Source organism: Octopus sinensis, linkage group LG1 (genome assembly GCF_006345805.1).
Source record: "Octopus sinensis linkage group LG1, ASM634580v1, whole genome shotgun sequence".
Classification (NCBI taxonomy): Eukaryota; Metazoa; Mollusca; class Cephalopoda; order Octopoda; family Octopodidae; genus Octopus; species Octopus sinensis.
In genome coordinates, this window is record NC_042997.1 from 137,933,742 (window position 1) to 137,956,788 (window position 23,047).

General features: G+C 36.8%; 1 protein-coding gene across 5 annotated transcripts in view; it reads right to left on the bottom strand.

Annotated features, from left to right (window-relative positions):
- The window catches only part of LOC115214131 (hepatocyte nuclear factor 4-gamma-like), a 125,862-nt gene that overhangs the window by 25,058 nt on the left and 77,757 nt on the right, over nucleotides 1–23,047 (bottom strand). The window contains exon 1 of one of the 5 annotated variants that reach the window (XM_029783196.2): nucleotides 15,256–15,744. The exons of the other annotated variants lie outside the window; for them this stretch is intronic. Coding sequence (XP_029639056.1) covers nucleotides 15,256–15,367 — 112 coding nt within the window. The 5' untranslated portion in view covers nucleotides 15,368–15,744. Of the gene's footprint in view, nucleotides 1–15,255; nucleotides 15,745–23,047 lie in introns of those variants that run through there. 5 annotated transcript variants of the gene reach the window in all.

Genomic DNA, 23,047 nt, shown 5'->3' on the forward strand with positions numbered 1-23,047 from the left:
CTACAGCATTGTTCTACCACCATGTTACCCTAGGTCTGGATGGGACTTTGCACCAGCTGCAGACTTGGTCTGTGGTACTCAGCAAGCTGTCCCACAGGATTTCCCAGTTGCCTTCTATGTCACAAGTCTGTAGCTCCTCCTCCTTCTCATCAAATTTCTCAATTAGGATGTCCCTAAATTTCTTGTTTCTTTATTGCCCACAAGGGGCTAAACTTAGAGGGGACAAACAAGGACAGACAAAGGGATTAAGTCGATTACATCGACCCCAGTGCGTAACTGGTACTTAATTTATTGATCCTGAAAGGATGAAAGGCAAAGTCGACCTCGGAGGAATTTGAACTCAGAACGTAAAGATAGATGAAATACCACTAGGCATTTTGCCCGGCATGCTAATGTTTCTGCCAGCTCACCGCCTTCTAAATTTCTGACCATATAAAGGGTCCTTAAGTTCCAGATCCTTCTTTTCCAGATTGGTCTGCTTCTTGGAACCCTTCTGGCCTGGAGTCTAAAGTCACAAATGACTAGTCTATGCTAGGGGATACATTCTTCACCAGGGAGGGACATTGCATTTAAGAGCAGCCATGCATCCCACTGGGGCTGAACCTGAAACCATGTGGTTGGGAAGTGAAATTCTTAACACATAGACATGTCTGCACTTAGATCATATAAAAACAAAAATTCATACAGTGAATGTAATGAATTGAAAAACTTGAATTAACTGTGATTGTCTATGAAATTAGTAAGTAAACTCTCCCTCTAGCGATGTTTAAAACCTGAAAGTGCTCATAAGATCAATTAAGTGAAAATTTTGGACAGGGTAAATAAAATGTAGATTGGGTTGGATCTGGTCTTTAAAGGAAAGTGGTGAAAGCAATAGGCTACTTCATATCAATACGTAAACAATTAAAAATTAACTGCATTAACCACACCCATTCATTTCATTCCCACCCTTATTAATGCGACTCCCAGCTGGTGTATTCTATTCTACTTGTTTCTGTCATTTGACTGTAGCTATGCTGGAGTATTGCCTTGAAGGGTCTTAGTGAAACAAATCGACCCCAGGACTTATTTTTTAAAAGCCTGGTACTTATTCTGTTGGTCTCTTTTGCCAAACCGCAAAGTTACAGGGGATGTAAACACACCAACATCAGTTGTCAAGCAATGATGGGGGACAAGCATAGACTGAAGATACACACACAGATATATATATATATATATATACACACACACAACAGGCTTCTTTCAGTTTCTGTCTACCAGATCCACTCACAAGGCTTTGATCATATATGTAGATGTTGAGCAGTAGTAGATGACACTTGCCGAAGGCGCCAAACAGTGGGACTGAACCTGGAACCATATGGTTGGGAAGCAAGCTTCTTACCATACAGCCACACCTGTAAAACATGACAGAGCAAGCAACAAAATGCGAATTCTGTTGACAAACCTATTGTATTAACTCTTCGGAGTTTAATAATAAGGACAGGATGACATATTAAATATGTGGGAAGGGGAGGTGAGAGAGAGATTGAGTGAGTGTGTGTGCATGTGTATGCTTGTGTGTGTGTATCACAAACACACAGTTATCTGAGGATGATAACATTCACACAGCAATGTGATGCCTGAGGCATATTTTAATCTTACAACACTGACACATCAGCCAATAATATTGCTGAACAAAAATGACATAAAAATGCCCAACAGTACCTGGAAACAGACTTGAATAGTCAATACCATTTAAGGAAAACAGTAACAGCCAATTCTGTCTGACAACTCTCAGCACCAGCCAATTCTGTCCGGCAATTAGCCAATTCTGCCCAACAACACTAGCCAACTCTGACCCACAACAAACAATGCCAGCCAATTCTGTCCCACAACAAACAATGCCAGCCAATTCTGAATCATAATATGCAATACCAGCCAATTCTGTCCAGCAGCACACAGCACTAGCCAATTTTGCCCCACAACAAACAATTCTAGCCAATTCTGAATTATAACACCAAATAGTTCTGCTCCACAACACTAGTCAATTCTGTTCTACAATGCCCAACAACACACAACACCAGCCAATACTGCCCCACAACATGAACCAATTCTGATGTACAACAAACAATACCAGGCAATTTTGAATCACAACACACTTTGCCAACCAATTCTGTCCCACAACGTACACTAGCAACCAATTCTGTTCCACAGCAACAACTAATTCTGTCCCAAAACATGCAATACCAGCCAATTTTGTCCAACAGCACACATCACTAATCAATTTAGTCCCACAAAACCAGTGAATTCTATCAAACAACACAACAGCCAGTTCTACCCCACCACAACAGCCAATTCTGCCCCAAAACACAACAGCAGCCAATTCTGCCCCACAACACACAAGGGCAGCCAATTTTTCTCCACAATAGTATCCAAATTCTGCTGACAAACCAGTAGCTAATTCTGTCACAAAACCCAATAGCTGCTAATTCTAACATCTAAGCCTATCAAATAACAGTATCAATACAAGTTGCCTGAACCTATGTGAAAATATCTATGAAGTGTGTTGTCCAGCTAGAAACAGCAAGCAAATCACATTTAAAAAGAAAGAAAGATACTGTAGATAACGAAGTCCTAGATATATACAAGAACAAGTTGGTTATTGCTGGGACCCTTTCACAATTCATAGGCCTGCTAAATCAGCAGTGATTTACAGTAAAAATTCATAGGCCTGCTAAATCAGCAGTGATTTACAGTAAAAATAACCCCTCAAAACAAACTAAAATACAAATTAGTTTTAAAAAATAATTAAATATTATTAAAAAACCCATTAAGAGAAAGCAATTTAAAATAATAGTAAGTCTTGCACTCATTTAAATGAAATGGTTTACAATAAAAGATTTATATTGTTAATGAGATTTGTTGGTTATCAAAGAGATAATAGAAGTAGTTTTATCAGAGATAGCTATTAAGTGAAAGAGAATCACTTTGTTTTATAAATAAAATAAAATCATTTGATCAAGTGTGTACAGGTAATTACCTGATCGTTTTAGCACAGTTAAACAATTATCAATAATATAACACATATATGTATGTGTGTGTGTGTGTGTGTGTGTGTGTGTGTGTGTGAATGTATGTTTTATGTCAAGTGGTTGGTGATGAAGGTGGTGGTTCTTGTTGACTCAGTCTAGCTGAAGATTAAGCTTTAACATACGTGTATATGTGTGTGTATACACATGTGAGTGCGTATATTTTATGTCAAGTGTTTTGTGTTGTTGTTACTCAGACTAGTAGAAGATTAAGCTATGACTATAGCAATTCACCAATCCTCAAATTGATTGGCATGTTGGAGTTGGGAAGGGTATTCTATGAGGCTGATGCTTTTTCAGTTACCAAAATTGGTATCTTGTATTTCCGAATTTAAATCATTGGCCTTCATGTGCCATGCTTACAAGTGTTGGTAATTATGAACCTCCACACACTTCTGTCCTACACACAACTTGATGCATTATTGGGCCTGTTATTCTGAAACCAGCTGGTAAGGCCATCTAGTATCATCTCTCTAACTTACCCATCTTTTTTTAGCTTTTAGTCTTCTTTAGCTGTCACAGCTCAAGGTTTGAGCTCAGAATTTAAGGAACTAAAATGGACACCACAACACATCTCATCCAATTTTCTTATTTTTCATATAATTAATTATAACTTTCCAACCCTGTCTCTGTATCTACCATTGGCACAAGGCCAGCAATTTAGTTAAGAGGGCTGGTCAATTACCTTGACTCCAGTGCTGGACTGGTACCTACTTAATTGGTCCCACAAGGATGAAAAGCTCAGTCAACCTTGATGGAATTTGAACTCATTTTCTGAGTGCTAACAGTTCTGCCAGCTTGTCACCTTTGACTATTCTAATGCTACTGTTGTTATCTTACTTGTTTCAGTCATAAGACTGCGACCTTACCAAGGTACCAATTTGAAGAATATTTCGTCAAATGAATTGACCTCAGTACTTTTTTTTTTTTTTTTGTAAATCCTGGTACTTATCTACCAGTTTCTTTTGCTGAACCACTAAGTTACAGGGATGTAAAACACACCAACATCAATTGTCAAACAGTAGTGGGGACAAACACACACACACACACACAATGGGCTTCTTTCAGTTTCTTCCAACCAAATTCATCCACAAGGCTTTGATCAGCCCAAGTTTATTGAAGAAAACACTTGCCCAAAGTCCCACATGGTGGGACTGAACCCAGAACCATGTGGTTGGGAAGCAAACTTCTCACCACACAGCTACAAATTTTCAGACCAACAAGAAAGCTTCATAAAAACAAAACAAGAAGGTTAATTTCTTGACAAGTTAAAACTGCAAACTGAATTAGTTGCTTTCAGCTCATTTACATTGCAAATATTTCCACTCTTTTTTAAAGATTTATGTCAGTCTCATTTCATTCTGTTATAAAATTTTGGTAGTGTGTCTCAAGAAATTCATCTTAAGAATGATATTTAAATGCCAACTATAAAAGATCTATGCCAAAAACCTCATTCATTTTTTCAGGAATTACATAAACATCCATTCCACTCTGTTGTAGAGAAAGAAAAAAACTAATGATAAATTGCAAAGAAACACTTCATTATCGTCGTTTTAATATCCACTTCTCCATGCTTACATGGGTCAGACGGAATTTACTGAGGCAGATTTTCTATGGCTGGACACCCTTTGTCATCAGCATCATCATCAGTTTCCAAATAGGGTAAAATTTCCCCATGACTAGACATCTTCTTGCAGAATATTGGAAATGAATGATACTCTGTATGACAGTGGCACGCATTTATAACATGATGTCAAAGCAAAGTGACAAGCACACTAATTTATTTTATATATATATATATATATATATATATGCGTGTGTGTATATACATATATATATATATATATATATATATATATATATATATATATGCACATTTATATGTATATATGTATGTATATATATGTGTATGTATGTATGTATGTATGTATACACACAAGCTTCTTTCAGTTTCTATTAAATCAACCCAAGACTGCTTGACTTGAGGCTATAGAAGATAGTTGCTCAAGGTGCCACACTGTGGGATTGAACCCAAAACCATGTGGTTGGAAAGGAAACTTCACCACACATCATCATCATCATCATTTAGTGTCTGTTCTCCATGCTAGCATGGATTGGACGGTTCAACTGGGGTCTGTGAAACTGGAAGGCTTCATCAGGCCCAGTCAGATCTGGTAGTGTTTCTACGGCTGGATGCCCTTCCTAACGCCAACCACTCCGTGCTTTTTACGTGCCACCCGCACAGGTGCCAAACAGAGCTGGCAAACGGCCAGGAACGGATGGTGCTTTTACGTGTCACCGGCACGGGGGCCAGGCGAGGCTGGCAACGGACACAAACGGATGGTGCTTTTACGTGCCACCAACAGGGGGGCCAGACAGAGCTGGCAAACGGCCACAAAACGGAACCATGAGAAAACACTATCTTTTATGCTCTATTGCAAGAATAAGTTTTCCATGTTAATTATAATAATGTATTGGCAGAATCATTAATGAGTCAGATAAAATACCTTGCAGGTTTGTTCCAGCTGTCTGTGCTTCAAGTTCAAATCCTATAAACTTACCCATTCATCCTTGCAGAGTAGATAAACAGAGTGCTAGTGCAGGGTAGAGGTTTAATTGTATTGTTAGTACACCTTGTATTATCTCTACTGGCTCTTTGAATTCCGAGTTCAAACTGTGATCACAATTAATTATGAAAGCTACAATGGGTAGAGGAAGATTATGGTTGTAGGTTACTGGAGTTGAACAATAATAATGGTAATTATGTTAATTTATTTATTCTATAAGCAGTTCTACTTTTCAATGGCCTCCAGTGTATACCCTTGAATGTTTACTTTGTGGATCTCTCAATACTAGTTTTGGCAAATATGAAGACCATGCTGCTTTTGTCTTTCACATATGCCAAAATCAAATCTAGCACAGCTCCCATGATTTTCGGAAATATTTTTTCACGCTAAGAGTTGCTGAAGCATGGGACAGACTGCCAGCATCAGTTGTTAGTTATCAAAGCACTGCATTGTTCAAAACTTCCATGCTTCCTGAGATTCGCCAACACTACACCTGATTTTCTCCCCTCCATACACACGCAAGCATGTATCTGACTCATACACTGTTCGCTTTCCAGACATTTGTACATTACTGCATATACTTCATATACACTTTTGACAAGTTGTGGTGCACCTGAGCACTGTATACAATAATTTCATTATATATTATATAAAATTAGTTATCTACTAATATTGGTTTTTTTCTCCTTGTGAACATCATTTTAATGTCTGCTTTCTCTATGCTGGCACCGAGTGGGCAAAACTTTATGAGGCAATATTCTATCAGTGAATGCCTTTACTTGAAAACAGTTAATGTTTGATTATAGAAAAGTATTTACATTTCACTGATCTTCTCATATCAAAATCAATGAAATCACCAAGCTACAAAATGTGTTGTTTAAAGGAGATGTAAACAAAGTCACTGTCACCTACAACAGTGTCAATGTGAAAACAAGCAGAAATAAACTTATGCACACACAGATACTAGTCAGTCGATCCAGTAGGTGGAGCTTCACTTCAATGATGGGAGCTGAAGTGCTGTAAAGTCATTGAGAGGAAGGCCGCAAAACAGAGCATGTTTTCTTCTGATAACTCTTGAAACATACAGACATCTGGTATGCAGAGTTTTTGATTAGCATCAATTGCACAAGCAAGCTGTTTTCAAGTTATATATGCATGAATGTGCACTAGTATAGCTAGAGTATGTACCACTTGGGGTAGCCCTTCAGTTTGCTGCCCCAAGTGGTACATACTCTAGCTATACTAGTGCACATTCATGCATATATAACTTGAAAACAGCATATTGGCTACAGCAGACCCAAAAGTGGAGCCCCTTTAAAAGTGCTGCCCAGGGCAGACTGCCCCTACCCCACACTATGCTAGTGTGCATGTGCACACACACACATTCTTTTACTTTTTTTTCAGTCACTGGACTGCAGCTATGCTGGGGCACTTAGTCAATGTTATATTTTCTAAATTTGACATTTATAATACCAGTCTCTTAGCTATTTTAAAATTATTTCAGAAGAAACAAATACACACACACATTTGTCCATTTCTTATTACATCATTTTACAGCTGAATGCCCTTCCTGTCACTCTAGTAACCCTTTTGTTACCATAATCCTGTTGAAATACACTACTTTTGTTTCAATTTATTTTGATGATAATGAAGAATTTGGTAAGATAATTATCATTATTAAGCTGATGTTTGGAACAAAAATTAACATGAGATTTTACTAGAAGGTTTTAATTTAGCTCACTTTAAAGCAAGAAATTTGTATCACAGAATCAAGGGTGGCCTCAAGAGGGTCAGTATCAAAAGGGTTAAATTAAGAAATATCTCATTCTACATGTCTTTAGAGGTGAAAAACCTCCAGATCACCTGTTGACAGGAGGAAATGACAGCAACATTACCACCTGTAACAGTGCTTCTTGTAGAGTGTAAGCAAAGATTCACATATATGCATAGGCGCCCACACACACAAAATAGTAGGCTTCTTTCAGTTTCTGTCCATCAGATCCATTCACAAGGTATTGGTTGGACCATGGCTATAGTATAAGGCACTAGTCCAAGGTGCTTTGCAGTGGGACTGGATCTGAAACCACATGTACCTATCAACATATTTAATGAAGAGTATATCAAATAGCTAAAAATAAAAATGTATAGTGAAAAGAGCAGGAAATAACATTAGTCAATGACATGCTATTTCAAAAATTTTCAGCAAATGTGGGCAATAATGTCATATGTTTCATATTTATTATGACTTCATTAAAAAGCAAAACATTCACTGAACTAAGTGATGAAAAAACTAGGGAACCAAATTACTCTTAACTTACACGTGTCTACCTCTAAAAAGAGGAGATGGCCATGGCTGAAATACCTTTGATCATAGACATGCTTGATCAGGGCTGACAACAATTGTAAATGTGTGTTTGAGTGATCAGAAACTGTATATCACAAAATAAAGGGTAAAGATCCCCTTCAGTTATAAATTACCCCATGAGATTGCACCTAGAAAGTTTCCCTCCAAAGCACATCCAGGCAAGGTTGTTTATGGAAGACCAACAGTTGCCTATGCATACCAGCCTCTCCTCTCCATGCCACCAATGTATCCAAGGGAAAGGCAAAGACTAATACAGCTTGGCACCAGTAACATCACAACTCATTTCCACAGCTGAGTGAACTGGAGCAATGTGAAATACAGTGTCTGGCTCAAGAACACAACACACACCCCAGTCCAGCAATTGAACTCACTACCTTATGATTGTAAGTCTGATGTTCTAAGCACTGAGGCATGTGTCACAGCTTAATAGGGTGTTTGGCATACTGAGAATTAATTTCTTAGCTGTTTAACCCCTTTGATACCAACCTTTGGTTCTAAGATGCTTACTTTCTATTTAAAGATGATCTGAACATTCTGTTAAAATTTCAAGTAAATTTATGTTCCAAACAACAGTTTAATAATGACAAATTTCTTTTACAAAATTGTTCATTATTTTCAAAATTAAATAAAACAAAGACAATATATTTCAACAGAAATATGATAACAAAAGGGTTAAACAGCAGGACAGAAGTGTATCAGAAACTGTGAAGTGGTAAGTAAATGATTTATGGTGTTTAATTAAATTTCTTTACATTCTGATCTGAAATCTCAACTTTTCTGGTATCAAATGATTATGATAGCAAGTAAATACTTGGATTTATTCATTTTGCTAGATCTCACACCTAGAATGTTTGATCGTGTGCAGTGTTTCTCAACCATTTCCTGTCTGTGAACCCCTTTGATTCCTGTTTTTACTCTGCTGGACCTCCAATAGCCATTTGCTATATATTTTAAGAAAAGGCCTACACTATTTTCATAACTAAATAGTATTAAGAATTATTTTTTTTAAAAATAAAGATATTGTGCATGGAGAATTATAACCAATTTTTTGCCCATAAATTTCATCAACAAAAGCTTATGTGGTCTACCAAGGGCCATATGGACCCTGACCTAGTGAGAAAACATTGTTTACGGTGAGCCAATGAATCAGCCATGATATAGTCAATTTAGTAGAAATAGCAGTTAAATCTCCCTCAAATGACATTCTACTGTCTTAAAAGCTCAACAGATACCTTGGATAATCTACTCCTAGATGTATTATAACTGAAAAATAGTATTGTTATGACTAGAATAGTTTTGATCATAGGTCTGTTTAATCAGGGTTAGAACAATTATTGCTTAGGAGGATGAAGAATTGGAATAAGAGAAGAGTTTTTTTTTTTTTCATTAGGTGAAATAATTAGGTAATAACAATGGTTAGTCCACATTACTCTGTAAGGAACACAGGGTCAGTTTCCAAGTTTCTCTGGTGTGTATATTCCTTTCTGGATGAGAGGCTAGTCCATTGCAGGATTACTCATTTTTACCAGGTGGGTGAACTGGAGCAACAGGAAATGAAATGTTTTGCTCAAGAACACAACGCATTGCCCAGTCCAGGAAGCAAAACCAGAATTTTACAATCATGAGTCCAACAACCTAACCCATGTGCCTCCACTGTAGATAATATCATAATACAAGTATTCAATTTGCCATATAGAGTAAACTTCCTCCTATTTGACACCCCTGGAACCAGAGGCTTACTGGATAACTTGTTCTGGATATCAAATCATCACTTTTTAAACTACCATAGCACTTTACAAAACACATTCACACCATATATACACCAGTGTTATCATTAATATAGTAACATGTGGCTTACTGGTTCAGGTGCTACACTAAAGATTGTGATTTCAGTTCCTGGAATAGGCAATGCATTGTGTTGTTAAGCAAGATATTTAATTTCACATTGTCCCAATTAGCTCAGCTGGCAAAAATGAGTAATTCTGCAATGGACCAGTGTCCAATCAAGGAAAGGAGGGGTATATATGCCACAGAATCTGGGAAACCAGTTTTATGAGCCAATGGCTCAAGAAATACCTTTGGTCCATTTTTTTTATTATCATTATAATGAATGCAGTCATTAAAAAGTGATGAATTTAATGCATTCAAGATTTCACAGCTCTAGTATCACTCCTTCATAGTCAGCCTATGAATTTTTCAGCCCACCCTTGTATGTACCCGAGTAACAAATGGTATTTGTAATCAACTGTCCGCCTCTCACAAAGTTTCAGGCCTTGTGCTGGAAGCTTTGGTGGAAGGAGACAGTTGATTACATCTATCCCAGTGCTCAACTGATACCTATTTCATTGACCCCCCAAAAGGATGAAAGGCAAAGTCGACATTGGTGGAATTTGAACTCAGAACAGAGACATGAAATGCCACTAAACATTTTGTCAGGTATGCTACCCAGCTAGCTCAGTCAGTAAAGCACAATGTAAGACTCTCTTTCTTCCTTTTAATGACAATTAATTAACACCAATTCTATTGGCATGATGAAGGTTTCTGCTTGGTGGGCACCATATCTTCTGACACCAGATCAAAAGCCCACCAGGTTGATTACATCACAGAAAAATTTGACATTTTTTGAGGCAGATCCAGCTGGTTTCCTTGAAAATTTCCTAAAACAGGATGAATGTTGGTTTCATCACTTTGAGCCAGAGACAAAGAGACAATCTATGCAGTGGAAACACTCATCCTTGCCTGCTGCAAAGAAGGTCAAGGTAATTTCATGTACAGAGAGTATGATGGCCTCAGCTTTTGGGATGCAAAAAGGGCCACGCCATCAATGGAGAGTACTGTACCAACTCAGGCAGTTACAAAAGGCTATCATGACCAATTGCCCAGGAAAACTGATGAATGGAGTCTTGTTTCATCAGGACAATGTTCCAGTACACAAGTCTTTGGTTTCAATGGCTGCTGTGCAAGACTGGATTTTATCTGGTTGATCATCATCTCTAATCTCCTGATTTGACTCCATCTGACTCATCTGCTCCCCAGCATGCAAAAACACTTGGCTGCATCAATATCACAGTCATGATAATATCATGTCTACTGTTGACGACTATTTTGACCAACATGATGAAAGCTTCTTCAACAATGGAATGCAAACACTGCAACACCGATGGAAGAAGTGTGTGGGCTGCAAGGTATACTATATTGAAAAATAAATCTCATTTAGTTACATTCCATGAAAGTATCTTGGTCAGCCTATGAACTTTTCATATATTGACTACTTTCATCACCACTATTGTGTCCACCAATTCCTCAGTCCTTCCTCACTAGCCACAATACCCAGGCCTTTGTTCCCAGAATGTTGACTGTCCCGAAATTCCCTTTCTGCATATCCCTTGCCTGCAGTTGTCTATTTGCAACAGTTTAGGTGGAACATTAATGGTATCAATCTCATCAGTCTTGTATGTGTCTATGCAAAAGTCATGGGCATAGCCTTTTCTCTTAACCAAGCATAGAACAAAAAATGGGGTATGGTTTGAGGGAGATTTTATTGATATTTCTAGCAGGTCAAGTGACCACAGGGTCACAGTGGTCATAAACTTTCTGCCACCAAGTACCTATTTTTATTAAAATTTTTCCACAGACCTCACCAAGCTTTTGAAAGGTCTAGCAACTCAATAAGCCAATTCTTAACAATAAGTTTGGTTTCTGCTTCATCTCTCAAATACAAAGATATATGCAACTGAATATTTATATGTAACAGTAATTATAAAGCAGTCTTTTAAAATTTTAAACACATCTTATGGACCCCAAGTAGAGAACCACTGATTTAGGGGTTCCATCTTTGACTTGCAACACATACATAAGTGTTTTGTTATTGATGACTGTTCCATCATACAAAGGAAACTATCCAATCCTTTCAGTTTCACTTACTGTATTATATCACACCTTGATTATTAAAGAAAATGTAAACTGACTATCCTTGTCAAATAAAGATACTAATGGATTAGTTTCACAATGGACTTGGCTGATAACCAGTTATATGCTGTATGTCATAACAGGAATTTGACATAACCCTTTAGCATTCAGATTTCTTTGTCAATCTATTGCTTATTTTTATTCACATTGTTTTGAATTAATCATGCATTGTCTTCTAGCTTCAAGATTTCAATGACATGTTTGTATGTTTTCAGAATGACATTCTACAGTAGGTGTGATTCATGGGTTTGCCAAATATCTCGATACATTTGTTTAACCCATGCTAGCATGATAAAAAAAGCTGATGTAAAAATTAATGGACTGTCCGTTGCCAGCCTCGCCTGGCCCCCGTGCCGGTGGCACGTAAAAGCACCATCCGTTCGTGGCCATTTGCCAGCTCCGTCTGGCACCTGTGCGGGTGGCACGTAAAGGAAGATTACACTACACTCACGGGGTGGTTGGCGTTAGGAAGGGCATCCAGCCGTAGAAACACTGCCAGATCTGACTGGGCCTGATGCGGCCTTCCGGCTTCACAGACCCCAGTCGAACAGTCCAACCCATGCTAGCATGGAAAACGGACGCTAAATGATGATGAATGATGATTAACTATAATTGTGATAAACTTAACAGCTAAAAGTAACACGATGCCAATAAGTTGCCATTGTTTCTAATCGTTAAAAGCAGTTCAATTTTTTCTAAGTCTAGAAACAGTTGAACAAGTAGCCTTGTGCAAAGTGAATTGGTTATAAAATACTTAACCCTCCTACTACTACCACCAAAAGTCCACAGGAAAGACTCTTCATAAGCCAATAGGAGAATCCTTTCACAAGCCAACATGGAAGCATCTTTGTAGTTACTCAACCTGCAGTCTTCATAATCAAGACACAGGTAAAGGGAAGTCACCCTCAGCTACTAATGTATGGAATTACTCACCAAAATACTCCAAACCTCTAACCCCTGGGTATACTGTCTTCTTACTCTACTTTATCTAGAGCTATGACAATAATCTCTGCTTCTCAGCTCTGGTTGATCTTATACAACTTCCACTCAGGTACTCCCAATTCATTTACCTCTGCCTTTCTCATCCTCCATATTCTGTCCTCTTCACAAATGTCACTAGCCAGTTTGCCTAGTTCTTTTTATTCCCAGAACATCAACCTTTTGAAATATCTTCCCAGCATTTGTTTTTCTTCTTTTTTTTCTTTTTTTTTCTTTTTGGTTTTCTTTCTCCGCTGTTACCTACATGCAACTGTTCAAGAGGAATATAAACTAGAGATTTATCTCACTGGTCTCGGAAGGCCTGTAAAGATCATGGATACTGCTCCTTCCTCCAGACAAACCAATTAATTAAAAAAAAATTTGAAAGAAAGAGAAATAATGAGGAAAATATTGACAGAAATGGTTGAGTGTTAAACCAAATATCTTAGCAGTGAGATGTAAGTGTAATCCATAGCCCAGCTTGACATCACCATCTGCTACGACAGGTGCCTTTAGTGGAGTGTGTTCTGTTGCAAACTTTCAGGTCAGGTTTCTAGTTTGGTATTTCCTCCTTCCCACCCACCAGTCTCAAAGGACCTGCCTTCCCTCCTGACTAAAAGAGCTAAGAAAAAAAAATTGAAATATTGTCGTTGCATTCCCTTTGTAGTCTGAATTCAAATCTTACCAATCTTTTGCATGTAGCCTACCAAATGGTCAATAGAAAACATCAGAAATATACTGAGGTTGATTCTGTTGACTACATCTCATGCCTAAGGAAAATACGTCAATATCCCCTACACACACACACAGAGTTTCTGGTGGTTGTTGTTTAACCTCAGGTCTGCTATCATCAAGCAGGTCTATGATCAAAGGCATTCCATCCATGGCCACTTTAGAATTATGTAGGACTACATTCATCACTGTGTCTTCTTCTAAAGACAATAGTGTGTGCTTTAAGGGAAATTTGGTTGCTAGTTTTAGCAGGTTAGCAATTACATATCTTTTAGTTTGTTACCTCAGTTCATCCAACCTTAAATTGTTTCTCTTTGAAACAACAATTTCTTATTTATGAAACACTTTGGAAATTTGACCCAACATAACATTAATATAAACAACTTTTCCCAAAGACTAATAAGTATTCTTTAATTAGGTAAACTGAGACATATACAATCTGTTTTGTCTATGGAGGGGAAAAAATTCTTTGGTGAGATTAAAACAAAATCCACAAGTTAACAGTATGCTGCCTCATCCTCTAAGCCATTTCTAATTGTTATCAAATGGATACTAGTATGGCAGTGCGTCTTATATGTTCACTTTGTGACCACGCGATTCCATGTTAGAACTTGGTGGGTAACACATTCTCTAAATGTCTTTTACTATAGCCTCAAGTCGACTAGTACTTTCTTGGTGGAATTTAGTAGTCAGAAACTGTGAGGGAGTTGAGTCATATGTGAGTGTCTGTCTGTCAGTCTGTCTCTGAAATGCATCTGTTCAATCAGAGCTGGACATGAGACTAAACAACAACTGCAGGTATGTGGGGACATGGAAGTACATGTGTGGGAGTGGGGTGGGGGGATACTTATTTTCTTTAGGTATGAGCTGTAGTCAATGGCATCAATCTAAGTATAATACAGATGCTAGAAAACTAATGACATTCCTCTGTCAGTCTCACCATCAGAAGTTTTGTGAACTAGTGATTGGCCCATTGGAAACCTATGATGTGATTTTACACAAACTGTTATGTAAATATAATAAAATTAGAATAAACTAATGTGTCATTCATCACATAGAATAATAAAACAAATGAATTATTACATAAGCACAAGACTGAAAGTTATTTAAGAGCAAGAAGGGACAATAACTTAATTGAATCTGTTACTTATCAGCCGACATGTGTGGCTACAAAAAATACATGTTGATCATCATCATGTTGATGGCAGTAGGATTTGAACTTAGAACAAGACTAAATGCTACACAGCATTTGATATGATGCTATAGTTTCTGTGTTAAATTATGAAATGAATACTCAAGTATATTATGATTAGATGGGAAGGACTAACAAGACAAATGACTAATTGTCATCATTTGAGGAAAATGTATTCAGAGACAAAGAGGAACAAACCATGCAAAACTTATTTAACTCTAAAAGAGAAATTTTGAAAGCAAATCTCAAAACTATGAAATTTATGTAAGGAATTGTTCAACAGTGAAATTTATATAAGAAATGGCTTAGCAGTGAAATTTATGGAAGAAACAGTTTAACAATGAAATTTATGTAAGGTGTGGACTTAAGTAAGGAATAGCTTACCAACAAAGAAGATATCAGCAGGAAGCTTACCCAACCATGATTTCTTTGGATGAAGATTTAAATGCTGCAGACATTCTATTGATACAGAGGGCAGTTCTTCGGTTGAATTCATAAGTTATTGTTCCTTCTTTTTGCAGTGTTATTTTTGTTGTTTTATTTTGGTGTTGTTACTGCTGTTTTCTAGTAGATGTTGTCAAAGGAGGGGGGATAAATTTAAATTATTTAAAAAAAAAAACAAAAAAACATATAGAGTTTTGAGAGCTATAGATGGTGTCGAGATTAACAGGAAGATTGAATGATAGTTATCATTTTAGAAAGCATTTTCCTGGCAGGAGCCAATCACATTTTCAGAACACAGTTAAATACTGATAACCTACTACATATTAACAGAAGTGAACCAATCATTGAAATAAAGCTAACACAGCTGTAAAAAGCATCCTTTTTCTGTTAGTACTTCAACTCCATCAAACTGGAAATGATATTTTCCTATATTTTTCTCCATTTAAAGAAAGAAAGCAGAAATGATTAAACTATCCATAGCAACATATTTACACTTAAAGGAACAGACATCAAGTCTGATGTATAAACATATACTGTCAGGTGCTTTGCTTAAATTAACAAAATATCTTAAGGTTCAATGATCATTGTTGATTATAAAGCTGATAGGAACAGTTTATAAAGAGGAAAGGTTATAGCTTTCAAACATTAATTTCTTGTGTTTTACATATATTGATTTCTTATTTTGCCATAAAGGCATAAATATTTAAAAGAGAATCAATCAACAGTCAATCAAATTGATTCTTCAGTATATATTACTGGTATAGTAAGACAACAGGGTAAGGCTGTAAGTAGGAGAGGTTAGGAAGTGAAAGGAAAAGGGTGAGATACAGTAACTGAATAAATTAAGAGAAGTTAAAAGAAGTTAAAAGCAAGAAAAGGTGATTTTTTTTTTGTTAAATAGAAAAAAATAGAAAATCTCAAAAAAAATTACATAAAAGAAAATTTAAGAACCCACCAAAACTTTCTCTAGGACAATTCACAAACTCTCAAAATATCTTAAAAGATCTAAAATTTTTCAAAAGTTTTGAAGTTATGAAATTTTAAAGTGTCAAAAGTTTTAAAGTTTCAGAGGCTTCAAAAAGGTCGCGTGCGCGCCCGCGCGTGTGTGTGTGCACGTGTGTGCGTGTGCGTGCATGCGTGCATGCGTGAGTGAGTGAGTGAGTGAGAGAGAGAAGTGGGTAGGTAGATTGATAGATGGATAGCTAGGTAGAAAGAAAGAAAGAAAGAAAGGAAGACAGACAGACAGACAGAAAGAACCTACATTTGGCATGTGGATAACCTTATTGCTGGTTGTTGGGTTTAATCACAAATGCTTACAGATCAAAGATCCTTCATCAAATGTTCATTTTGCATTTTTGTTCAAATAGTGGTCATTTCTGTTGTCAGTTAAAGGCTCTGGAAGAAGTAGATGTACTTCTAGCTATCAAGCTCATTCTGGCAGTTAAGATGCTGGGCACTTTCTTCCTAATGAAGTATATTTCCATAATCTCGAGGTTGACTGCATCTGTCCCCTTACCAGTATATGGGTGGAGAAATCCCCACCACATTGTCTGTGGTATTGGAACATGCTGAGATTTTTTTGAGATTTTGTGAATTATTCTAGGGAAATTACTTTAGGGTTTTTTGAAGTTTAAAAATATTTTCTTTAAGTGAATTTTTGAAATTCTTTAAAATTTTATATATATATATATACTCTTTACTCTTTTTACTTGTTTCAGTCATTTGACTGCGGCCATGCTGGAGCACTGCCTTTAGTCGAGCAAATCGACCCCGGGACTTATTCTTTGTAAGCCCAGTACTTATTCTATCAGTCTCTTTTGCCGAACCGCTAAGTGACGGGGATGTAAACACACCAGCATCGGTTGTCAAGCAATGCTAGGGGAACAAACACAGACACACAAACATATTCACACACACTTATATATATGTACATATATACGACAGGCTTCTTTCAGTTTCCGTCTACCAAATCCACTCACAAGGCATTGGTCGGCCCGGGGCTATAGCAGAAGACACTTGCCCAAGATGCCACGCAGTGGGACTGAACCCGGAACCATGTGGTTGGTTAGCAAGCTACTTACCGAACAGCCACTCCTGCGCCTACATATATATATATATATATATATATATATATACTCTTTACTCTTTTTACTTGTTTCAGTCATTTGACTGCGGCCATGCTGGAGCACTGCCTTTAGTCGAGCAAATCGACCCCGGGACTTATTCTTTGTAAGCCCAGTACTTATTCTATCAGTCTCTTTTGCCGAACCGCTAAGTGACGGGGATGTAAACACACCAGCATCGGTTGTCAAGCAATGCTAGGGGAACAAACACAGACACACAAACATATTCACACACACTTATATATATGTACATATATACGACAGGCTTCTTTCAGTTTCCGTCTACCAAATCCACTCACAAGGCATTGGTCGGCCCGGGGCTATAGCAGAAGACACTTGCCCAAGATGCCACGCAGTGGGACTGAACCCGGAACCATGTGGTTGGTTAGCAAGCTACTTACCGAACAGCCACTCCTGCGCCTACATATATATATATATATATATATATATATATATATAAATAAATAAAAAAAAGTCCCCTTTTGACTTGTTTTTAACTTTTAACCTGAAATTCCCAGTTGTATCTTGCAATTTCCATAATAGTGAAATCCCTTAACCTGAGGTAGCTGTAATGTCAAATATGCCTGTATATATATGAAATCTATATTCTAAAAAGGTATTTGTTTCAGACTTTTAATTGGCTATCATCATAACAGCTCTTGCATACAAGGGCAATAAAAAGATCATAGGCTTTGTACAATAGAGGACTCAAAATACTTCTAGCAAATAAAAGATAACATAATTGGAGAGATAAACTTTTCAAATAATTTTACCTTTATTGTAATAACATCAGGTAAATTGATAGATTGCAATTAACTAACTAAACAGGAATAATTTATCCATAAAATGAAAGCATATCCTATATTAGCATCTCAATTACTGGAATGTAAATAATTGGATAAGATTTTGCTTTTTAGATCTAAGTATAAACAATCACACGTTTTGTTTAATTTTCTACATGAACTCTGTAAAATCACAAAACCTGGGATTCATAACAAATGACACAAATGGCAATTTACACCGACTTTTAAACACAAATACAGATTTATTTATATGGCATGGCTATATGGTAGGAAGGTTGCTTCCCAATTACATCGTTCTGGGTTCAGTCCTACTGTGTGGCAACTTGGGCAAGCGTCTTCATTTTGCATCTAAAAGTTTTTCAACCCAATAAGTACATGCTATTATTTGCCTCAGGATTCACTGTTCCAGTAAATATATATATTCTTTTACATGTTTCAGCCTTTAGGGTGTCGCCATGCTGGAGCACTGTCTGGAAACCTTGTGGCATACTTAGATTGTTGAAAAAAATCGATAATAGGGCCCATCCAATGGATCCTCCTATCTACTACATATTACTAATATTTTATTTAAACAACCCAAAGGAAATAACCCATACCACCTGCAGTTTTTAGCAAATTGATCAATATTTGATTCTCATGATCAGCTGATCTAATTCTGCATTTCACTACTCAGTTTTGAACTGCTAAACATTATCATTACACTTCATTGATTTGAATCTTAAACCTTAAAGACTTCATTCATACATTTCTATACATATGTGCTTTTTTGAATGCCCATTACTCCGATAATTCTGCATTTTTACAGTTACACTTTTTCCATGACAGTCGATAACTGTTTTATTCCACAACGTATTTGTAGTGGCTTCATGCAGGCATATCATGGATTTGATCCTCAATTGCCAAATTTCACTTAACATTTCAACAGCACTTTTCTCACGATAAAACAATAGTTTTTTCTGTGAATGACAGCAGTTATACATTTCCCAGATGCCTTCACTAAGCAGAATAATATCTTTACCACTTGACCCTTCTAACCTCCTGTAGGCCACCAGGGGCTGGAATGGAGATAACAGACCTCCAATGAAACCATTTGTTCTCAACAATATGTCTATCCTTCTGGCTGCTTTTTGATAGTTACAAAAACAAGAACTCTGTAAGCTAAAGGCAGTTACTGAGAGCAACCATCAGTGAGTGTGAACATTTTTATTGCACTTTCTTCATTTTATTCTTAAACATTAAACACTTCATTCATATATTTATATACATATATATTACATTTATATATTACCTTTAATAAATTAGCCTTCATAAAGTTAACCTTTATTATGCCATGACGTGTCAGAGTATTTTCTTGCCAACCTCCAACAATCTCTCCCTCCTCCAGCTGACAGTTTTTTGTACTTTTTCACAATGGAAAAAAAACTTTTGTGGCAGTCATAATGAAATTGCTTTCTTATATCAGAGTAATAAGACGTTCCTATAGAATATCTTTACCACCGAGAATTACCGGGAACACTAGCTAGTATATATATATATATATAAAACAGAATATGGAGTTTAGCTCACTGGTGATCTAAATGAATAGGTATGCTGGGTAAGTGCTGTAGTGGATTATCAGGGTTCCAAGCTCATAACTGAGATGAGTGCTGTAGATCCATTTTAGGTTTCTGACTTACACACACACACACACACACACACACACACACACACACACACACACACACACACACACACACACATATTGGTGTGATTTCTTTTAGTGTAAGGCAGGAAAGAAAGAAATATATGAAAATACTTCAATTTGAACATTATTTTATGAGAAATTCATATTTCTTTAAGTCTTAGACAACAAACCTGACTGGAGGAGTTTCTGCCTGGCATTCAATTTACTAGAAACATCAATTATATCTTTATATCGTACCCTAGGAGAGACACATAGCATAGTTTAATTCTAGATATACTATACCAGGTAAAAAGGAAAAAAAAAAAAGGAAAAAAATGATATGATCACAGCTGGAATGTCTTTCCTCAGAAGTCTGCTTGACTAAATATATTATATGATTATTATGAAACTGATGCACTGCCTGTTGTACTAAGCTGTAAATAGTAACCTAGAGAAGCACACATGAAATGTGACAAAGGTTTTAATTGCTTAATAGAGGTTTATCAAAAGGTTAGAAATTAGAACTAAGAGGCAACAACACGATTCTATCCTGTGTTGAAGAACAAATATGAAGATGACAAATTTTCAGTGCAATCTTAATAATTGAATGAACCATGAGATTAATTCTATTCTTGATTGGTGGAATAAGGGTTGATAAATATATTTTGTTTTCATAGCCAATATAAAATATTGGGTCATCCCACAAACAATGTGGGTTTTTTTTATACTTCTTTTATTTTTCAAAATTAAGATAAACAAATTTCTTAAAATATACTCTCCATTTTCTACCATGCTCTTCCATCTCTCTGATAGACTTGCAAGGCTCCTCATCCAAAATACTCACAGAATTCATACTGATTTTGAAGACTACAGAATAAATGATAATCAGATGGGGCAACGTCCAGGAAATATGGTGGGCAGGATAGCGTTTCCCATTCAAGCTGCTCCAGCCTTTGGAAGATCATACTTGATGTATGTGGCCAAGCATTATCCTGATAGAAGAACACCTTTCATCTTGAAACCAAAGATGGTCGTTTTTCTTCTAGCACTGACTTGAATGACTGGTTGAATGACAAAATCCAAGCTTCTCTGCTAATTCCTCAACAGTTACAATTGGATTTTGTTCCACCAGTGTTTGCAGGACATCCTCGTTGAGCTCTACAGATCTTCCAGGATGAGGCTCATCTTCTAGGCTGTAGTTTCCAGCTTGGAATTTCTGGAATCACCATTGACATTGGCTTACACTTACTGTGCGATCCCCATATACTGCATTAATATTCCTTGCACTTTTTGTTGCGTTGTTGCTTTACTGAGCTCATAAAGCAAAATATGCCAAATATGCTCCTTTATCACTTCTATTATAGCTTTCAAAAAATAATTGTTATAATGGAACTTCATTCTTCAAAACTTGCACTAAGAATAAGGACAGGGTAAAATTACTACCTGCTTTTATAGCAAGTTGATGCTGGTAGTTAATTTTGTCCCCCGCCAACTTTTAGTTCATGGAATTGAAAAAAAACTGCATTATTTATGGGATGACCCAATATATGGTTAGGGAATATTCTGCAATTTATGGTGAAAAGATTAAGGAGCAAGAACATGATGAACATCTTGTAACCACCTCATTTCAGTTCCTAATTAGAATTGCTTTCTTTCATTTATTTCAATAATGGAAAGCCATGAACATCACAACTTCCCATTACTTTCCAATAAAAAAGTCAAGTTTTTTCAAATGATTTAAAAGTTAGGGTAGATGGGATGAATTAAGACACTAAGATGCCAAACTTTAATGGTTTTCAGCAATTTAGTTTTCCACTATTCTGGAATAACGCCAACTGAAGTTATTAGTCTTGATTCCTCAAGAGTTGATAAGTCTTCAAAATATGTTGAACTTAGTCTTTTCTCAAACTTAGAAGTCTGAAGTTTCATGTCTTCACAAAGAAATAACAAGGACAGAGTGATTAGCAATAGTAGAACAGGCTTGAAAATAAAAGGCTACATTTTATGGTGTAATAATGTTTAATTTTTACTTTATGGTATGAATCACACACACGGCAGTTAGAAATAAGATTATGGGTGCAGAGATACAGAAAACATGTTTTGGCAAATTCAGATATTATTAATAACAGAAAAGGAATGTTATTTCAATGAATCTGACTTCCAGTTATCTAAATGAAATAATCTTATTAACTGTGGAGAGTTTGATGAAGTTTTGATTCAAAGCAGAGACTAACTGGACCAAGAACTTTAAAACATTTGATTTGGAGATGTGTCTCAGCTCTTTCTACCACTATTACACACCCATCTGGATCAGGTGACTTGCCTGCACCAATAAATCACATTGGTTGTCACTAGCTGAAATATCTCATCTGTGCACACCATGACTACACATGACACCTATAGTTTGCTAACTGAACTGGTTGATCCTAGCCATCGACAATCTGTTGTCAGTTCATCTGCTCAGCATTTTGGTGTTATTTGCTATTGATTGAATAAAATTTATTTGCTAAAATAGTTCACATCCATTATGTTGCATTCCATGGCTTGAGTGGTTACTTGATTGCTGGAACCCTGAAAAGTGCTGTTACTCCAGGACTGAGTCAACCCAGGTACAAAGTGGCTAAGAGGTAGTCCCATATTCCTCAACACACAGGAACTCCCAAACCAGGGCCCCACTGCCAGATGTCATTTAAAGTCATACCCATGTATAAGAAAAGAAAATCCATCTAGAGCCAACACAAAGAAGAAAGGACAGTGGCACAGGTGGAAAAAAATTGAAAGGAGACAAATGTAGGGTAGAGAAAACTCTTTTAGTCTTGTTCGCAACAAGACAACCACTCTAGTGTTGGTGTTGCAATAAAATGTACTTGCTGTGAATTGGTTGGCAATTAGAAAGGGCATCCAGTCATAGAAACTTTACAAAAAAAAATAAAAAGGGAACTATAAAAGGGACATGGTCCCTAACCAATCTAGGATGGCAGTGACACTGAATAAGAACCATCTCCGACTCAGACCATAGTGACCTGTCCAATCTATGCCAGTATGAAAATAAGCTGATGATATACAAGTCAATTGCTGTCATAATTTGATAAAAGGGGGAGAGGGAGGGAGGGAGGGAGGGAGAGGGATAGAAATAAATAAAG